This window comes from Netta rufina, assembly GCF_964035555.1.
Source record: "Netta rufina genome assembly, chromosome: 2".
NCBI lineage: Eukaryota > Metazoa > Chordata > Aves > Anseriformes > Anatidae > Netta > Netta rufina.
In genome coordinates this window covers 116,869,036-116,877,557 of record NC_140124.1, presented here as the reverse complement: position 1 = coordinate 116,877,557, position 8,522 = coordinate 116,869,036, and the positions used below count along the sequence as shown (strand labels likewise).

Genomic DNA, 8,522 nt, shown 5'->3' with positions numbered 1-8,522 from the left:
AGTACTGGGAATAGACCGATCAGCGTCACATTGAAGATCTAATAATCTGCTAATGAACCTTAATTTCTGGAGTCCCCCTCCCCCTCCCATTTCCGTGTTTCAATAATTTCAAACCCCACTGATTATGTGCCGACAGAGTTATTTAAATATGCCCTCTGACAAATTTTAATAAAAACCAGCAAAATTGTAGCTTTGAGTTATCAGACTATATTAAAAACCTTGTTACATGTATTTACTTTAACAATTTCTTTTTTTCTTTTCTTAAATAAATAGCAAAGTGTCACCAAAATGAATGGAACGCCGGCACCATTGCCTCGATAGAAACTTCCATACCAGGATGAGTACACAGTCATATTTTGGAATATTGCATAAAAAGATACTTTGGAGGAAAGAAGGTGGTTGCTGGTGCATCTTACGTGGTGAAAGCATCACCCTGCGAAGAGGCCGTGCAGCAGCCTCGTTACGTGGCATGTTTGCAAAGCCTCGCCAAGCCGGGCTGGCCCCAGCAAGGCTCTGCAAAGGAGCAGCTGGCAGGACAACCACGCAGAACTTACCACCTGCTGTCACAGGGATGGCCTGACACAAGGGGCTGGCGGCCTCACTCTCTCTAGGCAGAAGAACGCTAGCTCTAAACAAGGGAAATGAAGGGCATTAAAACAAACAGCCTGGCTAACACTCAGCAGGGCAAGGTCTTTGAGAATTGGAGCTGCCAGGTCCTTAGTTAAGAGGGAATGACACAACGTGGATGCTTACAAAACCAGGCACCCCTTTTTGACGGGCTTCCCTGGGCTGGACTGGTATTTTCTGAGCTTGGCCAGCAGCTGCTCTTCAAACTGGGACAAAGCTTACAAGGGACAGTGCTGAAGGAAGACCAGCGCACTGGACTGACCCCACAAAGCAACCCCACAACAGCACCTGCTGCCTTTAGCTCACTCCACCGCGCCGGACTGCAGTGAGCTAAATCCCACTTCTCTGCTCTTGTTGGCTGAAATCAGACCCTCGTTACTTTAAACAGAGTTTATTGTATTTAATACATTATAAAATTTGAAAAATTGTAGGAAAGCAGCAGATTCAAACCAGAGCATCTCTACCAAATATTAATTATTCTGGCCCCCTTTGAAAAAACACAAAACGAAACAACAACAAAAAAAAACAACGAAAAACTCATTCAAAAGAAAAGTTAACCTTTCACATCTGTGAGGGCAGACAAAATGTGTGCGACTTCTGTACAAACTACATTTAAAATTTCAGTCGACTAGCTTTCCAACGCAATGGATGGTCGTCTCCTGAACGCCTGCCCATCCACCTCTAAAAAAGACAGACATAAACCTCCATATGCAAATAAAGTTGAATCAAGGTGTGTACACATTAAAAATTGGATGGTGTTTGGCAATGGAAAATGCATTTTGTATGAGCAGTCTATGTATTCCCCAATGGTAATGGCTTGTACACCGTTAAGTGGGCCCGAGTCAGGCCTAGGACACTTAATGGCCATCACAGCACCAACCTCATCTACTTCTTTGTTGTTGCATTTCCTACTCTTTGACATATACATACATATATGCATGTACATACATACCTATACATACATACATATATATGTGTGTGTGTGTGTTTTCATTTACACCTTGAGGTTATTATTATTACTACTATTCCAAGTGTTCCCATATGAATTCAGGTGTGGTCTCTATATTTGATATAAATGTGTCTTTTATTCAATTTTAGTTCCAGGACGTGTTTGGAGTCCAAACTGCACATGAAACGTCCCCCTTTTTTTTTCTTTTTTTTTTCCTTTCTATCTTTTTTTTTTTTTTTTTTTTTTTTGCATAAAGAAACATGTCCATTTTAGTCCAGAGGCTCTTGCTTTATTCGAATGACGGAGGGTGCACGAGATGTCCTTCTGAGTTCTCGTCTCAGTACGTATTCACTGAATTGGGAAGAGTCCACCCCACCTCCACACGAGCCAACAATCTCAAAACCTCTTTGCTGTAACCTCTCAAGTACCTGCAAAAAGAGGAAACAAAACACCAATGTGTAAGTAAATAAACAGACTATCCGTTGTCCAAGGATGATAGTTGCTGTGTTCAAATGGATCCAGCTAGAAAACAAATGTGGTTACACAGATCCACTAAGTGGTTCCCTAAGCTCCATTGTATTGTCTGATTTCTGCTGACTTTTGGGCACAGAGCAATAAGAAAAATGGAGAAAAATAGGTATTCTTTAGTACTGTCAGCAAATACAGTATTCTTCTATCCACCGATTCATGTCTGAAAAAATGCATTCTCTGCTTCACACAATTTACAATACAATAGGGCAAATACAGGATTGCACATCAGACACAGAAGCATGCTGAGCAAACACTTCAGTTCAATTGTGATAATGCAGATACTGTGGTTGCAATTTCAGAAAAGTTACCATCAGATTTTCTAGAGACTTAAAAGGTACCGTGACTGCAAAGATGTATGGCTATACTTGTACCAGTGGCAAAACCTGGGACCTAGCTAGGACATGTGCTAGGACAGCAAGGGCAAGCAGAGAGTTGGGACAGGGGCAGAAGCAAGCTGGGATTCATAATGCCCATAAAACTACAAGACACGTCACATTTTTACATTCATTGCTTCAGGTCAGCAAATGTCTTTCCAAAATCCAGCTAATTACACAGCAGACAAATCTCAAAAAGCAGGAGGTGGGAAAAGAGTCTCAGAAGCCCCCAGTGAAGATCAAACATCAAAACTTCAGTGCAAGTTTTATTTAACCTGAGCTTTATCTTTTAATAATATAAGCCCAAATACGTCTCAATGCAAGCCACTGAAAAATAGAGGAAGAGAATTTCAGTGCTGAGAGAAAATGTGATGGGTCAGGAAACTAGTGAAGCCCTGGGCAAATCACTGAGCCTGCACTCCACTTTCCAGGCCTACCACTAGTCCTTGTCTTGCCTCATACTGTTCTTGGAACAGAGATGCTTACTTCCCCCAAAATGGAAGATCAGCGTGGGATCAGCATCTCTCTTGAAGCCTGTGTGTATTTTGCCACTTTGACTTGAGTTCTGCACATCACTAGGCTTGGCAATCCTTATTTGTGTGACAAAAATGTAAATATCAGGAAAAAAGCTAAGCTGCTGATGGATAAAATTGTTTTGACAACTATCATACGACATTTGTCCCCCTTGGAGTAAGTACTGTGTCCAGATCTGGGGCCCCCAGCACAAGAAGGATGTGGATCTGTTAGATCGGGTCCAGAGGAGGGCCACGAAGTTGATCACAGGGCTGGAGCACCTCTCCTGTGAAGAAAGGCTGAGAGATGTTCAGCCACGAGAAGAAAAGGCTCGGGGGAGACCTTATTGTAGCTTTTCAGTACATACAGGGGGCTTATAAAAAAGATGGAGAACAACTTTTTGATCAGTCAGATAATGACAGGACAAGGGGAAACTGTTTTAAACTAAAAGAGGGGAGATTTAGATTAGACATAGGAGGAAATCCTTCACTCAGAGGGCGGTGAGGCAGTGGCACAGGCTGCCCAGAGAAGCTGTGGATGCCCCATCCCTGGAGGTGTTCAAGGCCAGGCTGGATGGGGCTTTGGGCAGCCTGGTCTGGTGGGAGGTGTCCTGCCCATGGCAGGGAGCTTGGGACGAGGTGATCTTTACGGTCCCTTCCGACCAGCCCAAGCCATTGTGTGATTCCACGGACATGTGGCTAAATATCCCTCTTTGCATGCAATATCCATTTTCCATTATAATCTTGCATGCAGCGGTGTTCTAAATTTGAATTAGTCACTCTGACAAAACAACTTTGATGTTTTAGCATGACAATAAAGGCCAATTATTTAAGAGACAACTGTCCAAGCATAGCATGCATTAACCATGTCTTGACAGGTCAGATAGGACTATTCCTTCTCCTGTGTTGAAGCACAAGCATTATATGCAGCATCTAGAGAGCCCTCAGCACATACCACATTGCTCAACCCTCTTCATCAGGGGATGGGAGCAGAGCTTTGCTACCTGGAGAGCAGGACCTGGCAGCAGAAAGATGCCAAGCTCAATTGGCAAGTCTCCATGTAAGAATTTGCTCCTAAGTCTGGAGCATTTAGGAGGTGTACCTAAACCAAGCAGCATCAATAGTGCTAATGATGATTCCAGATGTTAAAAAGTGCTCTCACTCCAAATTGGGCCTGTGCATGATGTACGAACTTAGATGAAGGTGGGTGTGGATTTTTGTTTTAACTAACAAAGGATAAAACAGATGACACTACAGCTTGTAAGCTTAATGCAATTCTTCTAGAAATTACCTGTGTTTGTCTCCCAGATTATTTTACCCATTTCACAATTGTTTTTTTTTTAAACAATACTACTGATTTTAGTTATTGCCACATCCTCTGAATGGGGAAAAGGGGGCCCTTCCTTAAGACCAAAGAATTAGAGAGGTCCATTTTTGCAATACGCAGATGTGTCATTGTTGCCACCGAATGAAGGAGAAAGAACGAGCCAGTTGTTTTTGTCCAAGGTAAAAAGCATATGGTACATTTGTTCAAGAAGCATTTAAGGATATCATAATCAATGACCTGTGTACCACTGGAAAATATATGATAGTTTTTACCATATGTGTGATAACTTCCCCCCTACTGCCCTGTAAGAATCCTTCACACTTCAGCTTGCCTGACAGTCTCACGCAAGTGTCAAAGCCCCACCAAGATGCCCCACATTGAGGTGTGATAGAGAGAGCTGAGAGGCTCCTTTCTTCTGTGCTCCCTTCTCCAGAAATACTGGGTCCTACTTCAGGAGAAGGAGGAGGAACAGGAGGAGAAGGAGGCTGGCTGTGCTCTCCTTTTGCAGATGCATGACCCTCATTTCAGAGGCCGGCCAACACTAATGTCCAGTCACCTTTCTCACTTTAACTCCCTTTTCCTCTCACTTATCCTGTGTTATCCAGAATAAGAGAGCAGGGCTTTACTGTTTTTGTTCTCTCTATTCAGTTTCTGAGCTCCTAAGGACTCTAGGAAATCAGAGCACCTCCACCACCTTTCTCAGTGCATGGCAATTGTTACATTCCAAGGTGAAGGGACATAGCCTGATGCTCTCACAGTTGCTCTGTGGAGATGTGGCACCCTCCTTCCCCAGCTTGAGATGTCCCTGGGCCCTCACAGCAATCCAAAAAAACACTTTATGACAAGCAGGGCATGGGACTGGAAGCAGGGTTGAATAGTCGCCTTATGTTCAAGTGTCAAAAAAATGTTTATCCAGATATACAGTGTCTTTATAAATTGAGGCAAACATACCTCTTAGAGCTGTTTTTTAACACTAGCGTAGTTTGTTTTGCAAAGAGATTTGGTGATGATGTGTGAGAATTAAGTTGAGAAAGCAGCCCTGACCCACGGAAGTAAATAACTAGCTCAGAGACTCCAGCTGATTTTGTTCATTGAAATCTTCCAGTGAGAGAGAAGCGTGTCAACCCACAAGTACCTGGCCAGCAAGCTCCCCTTCAATAAATGTGTATGTGACCTCCTACCTGAACTGAGTTGAGGTGACAGTATCCGTTCAGTGGAAATCTGATGACATGCGTTGAGTCATGATTCCAGCCGGCATTGACAGAATTACACATCACATCACCGATTTCTGGAAACACTTCTTCTATCAACGACTTATCGCCACTCAGTGTAATCCTCTCTCCGAGATCTGGGGCAACTCGCACCACCAGGCACTCGCAAGACTTCGAGAAGCGGCCACTCTCCCGGTCCTGTTTCCACCTTTCCATCTCTCCTAGCATGGGCTGAAGCTGGAAGTACTTTGCTTCTTCGTATAGCAAACTGTAGTCCTGAAAGACATGCATATTACTGTGCATAATTAAGAAAGAGACATTGATAATGTACCACTTAATGTATATGGTTATTCAGGCTAACACTGCTCTATATCTGGAACCTTTTAGAGCTCATAGCTCATAAGGAGCTCATAGCTACTGCGTAGGAAGGTGTAATAAAATAATAGTGCAAGCAAAAAAATACATATATAAATTAAAAAAAAACAACATCAGCAAATTGAAGCAGACTGAGTATAGCAGAATTTGTGAGGGGAGGGGGAGGTTATGCTTGATCAGGTGCCTCATGCTATGGAATAATCCAGGCAGCCACATTCCACTTTTCCCCACATCTTTATCCCCACAGTGATGTCATAAAATAATGACCTCATTGAACAGATGGAACAGAATTCAATCAGGATTCAGAAAATTCATCATTAGGATCCATCGCTTCTTACAGCAATACTAGCAGGCATTGTAACAGGTATAAGAATGTAAATGAGAGAGACTGCAATGGTTCTCAGTGCAAAATGCTTCAGATATTTGCATAATGAATTGCACATATTACTGCATTTTAAAAATTAAGTATTTTTTAATACCTCTCAATTTTGCCAACAGTATTGTTTACTACATCATCTCAAGCACCAGAGCAGAGAGAATGCATTTCTACGCATAGCCAGTACAGATGTAATTTAGAATTGATGATCCCGAGTTTGTCTACTGCTGAATTTTAAATAAATAAATAAATAAAGATCGAAATCCTGTTTTTCTATGTTTAAGACCATAGGAACATTTGGAAAATATACAGAGAAAAAGAAAGAAATGAGAACTATAGAGGGCAGAGGAATCAAATGACCACAAGAGATGATTGTTAACAATCAACACAGCCCTGATTTGGGCTACAGATGGAATACTTGATGAGTATAGGACACCTGAAGCATATTTAGAATACTGTTTATATTTAATGTCTAATTAAAAAAATCATCTATATATTTCTAAAGAAACACAGGGCTGAAGTTCACTTTAAGCACTGATCTGTTAGATGACTTACAGCACAACTGGAAGGGACACCCCTTTGAACATCATGGTGGTTGGGTGAACTTGCCAGGAGTTAACGTCTCTAATTTCAGCTGAGCTATGGTATATTTATGTGGTTAAAGCATCCTGCATATGTAATTTCTTAATATTGCATGGAAAGTGGCTTTTCCTTTCTCTGTACTTCTGATTACTTTTAGGACAGGCGCTCAGAACAGCACAAAGACATTCCAAGGCTTCAAAAGAGGGACACGATGCTATCAGCCGTTTCTGAACTCCCACATTATTCGGGTAGGTCTACCACATCCCCCTAGGGAGAAATATGTAGGTATCTACAACAGACAATTCAAAGATTGCTCCTGAACCAAACCTCACACCTATTATGCCTCAAACACCTGAAAATGTCTCAGGTATGAGGGATAAAAGACTGCACTCCAGTGTGAACTGCTCTAACCCTTCCACATCACCTCTTCTGTTCAGTCTAAATTGCTTCATTTCCTATGGTGAACTAATGGTGCAGCCAGCCACACTGATATGCATTCATAAAGTAATGATAAAGATCTCTTCTGATTGCAACTTTGGTCTCCAGCACTCACTTCACTGACACCACAGGTACACCCACATACCTGCAAGCACACAAGAGTCTGAAGGTCTGCCTCTGTAGGCTGAAGTCTGACATGGGGAACTATTACAAATTTGTTATCAAAAAGAGAAAAGCAGACTTTTTAATAAAGGTTAAATGGTAAACATAGAACTATTCATCCCTGACTTCTCTAAAAATGTAAAACTAAATTGCCATTATGCATCCAGGAGTCTGGGGAAGAAAATACTCTTCTATGACTTAATGCTCAAATATTACCACGCGTGCTGTTTATTTTGTCAATACCATGATTCCCACATGGTTCTCTAAATTTCAGCATGTGAGTGGAAGCTGGAGTTGCTGCAGTCAGAAGGGAATGATAAAAGAGGATGACAGGACAAGTAACCAGCAAAGCTCATGATCGGTTGGTTGCAGATGGTAACATCCTTTGATTCCACCATCATCCTGCAATGTTTAATTTCCCTGGGTCAAATGTGGCAAGATTACTCCACCACACTAGAGCTAGGAGGGGAAAATGTAATATTGATGCCACTTTAGGAAAGCCTGACAGATGCCACTGTAGCAACCCCATGCTTACTTTTGCCAAGTACCTGAAATCAAACACCATATTCCAGAAGTACCCCCTGTCTGGGGCTCTGTTTTGACTATATGTCAGACTCTTACTTCACCAAGGTACATGCAAAACATCCAAGTCCCTTGAAATCTCACCTTGAAATCATCAGGAATGAGGAGTTTTGATGTTCTTAAAAAATTCAAGATATATCTGAACATTTGCCCATCTCTGTCGATGAAATAATGCTGCTTGAGGCTGTCGAGGACGATGGGCTCCGTGCCATCAAAGAGCCTGCCGATTCTGAAGAGGAAACAAGAGGTGAACGTCAGTGTCAGACCACACACAGTTCAGCAGTGACTGGGAAAACTTGCTACCCAAACCCTGTCTCATGAGATGACAGCGCTATCTGATGACAGTATTTGGGGCACCTTTCTCAATGGCCCCTTGAGCAGTCGCCATCCCACCCTGCAGCACCAACCTCCTCGATCAGCTCCGTTTCGCTTCCTGGAGGAAGTACGTGGTGAATTAGCTTGAAAATTAGACTCGG

General features: G+C 42.4%; 1 protein-coding gene across 1 annotated transcript in view; it reads right to left on the bottom strand.

The window, feature by feature from the left end:
- Positions 1 to 1,845: 1,845 nt before the first annotated feature.
- Positions 1,846 to 8,522, bottom strand: part of KCTD1 (potassium channel tetramerization domain containing 1) — a gene marked incomplete at its 3' end in the record, with an annotated part of 32,677 nt that continues 26,000 nt past the window's right edge. The window contains exons 2-4 of the mRNA XM_084283139.1: positions 8,131 to 8,275; positions 5,502 to 5,807; positions 1,846 to 2,004 (exon numbers count right to left, since the gene is read on the bottom strand). Of these exons, the coding sequence (XP_084139265.1) occupies positions 1,846 to 2,004; positions 5,502 to 5,807; positions 8,131 to 8,275 (610 nt within the window). The remainder of the gene's footprint in view (positions 2,005 to 5,501; positions 5,808 to 8,130; positions 8,276 to 8,522) is intronic.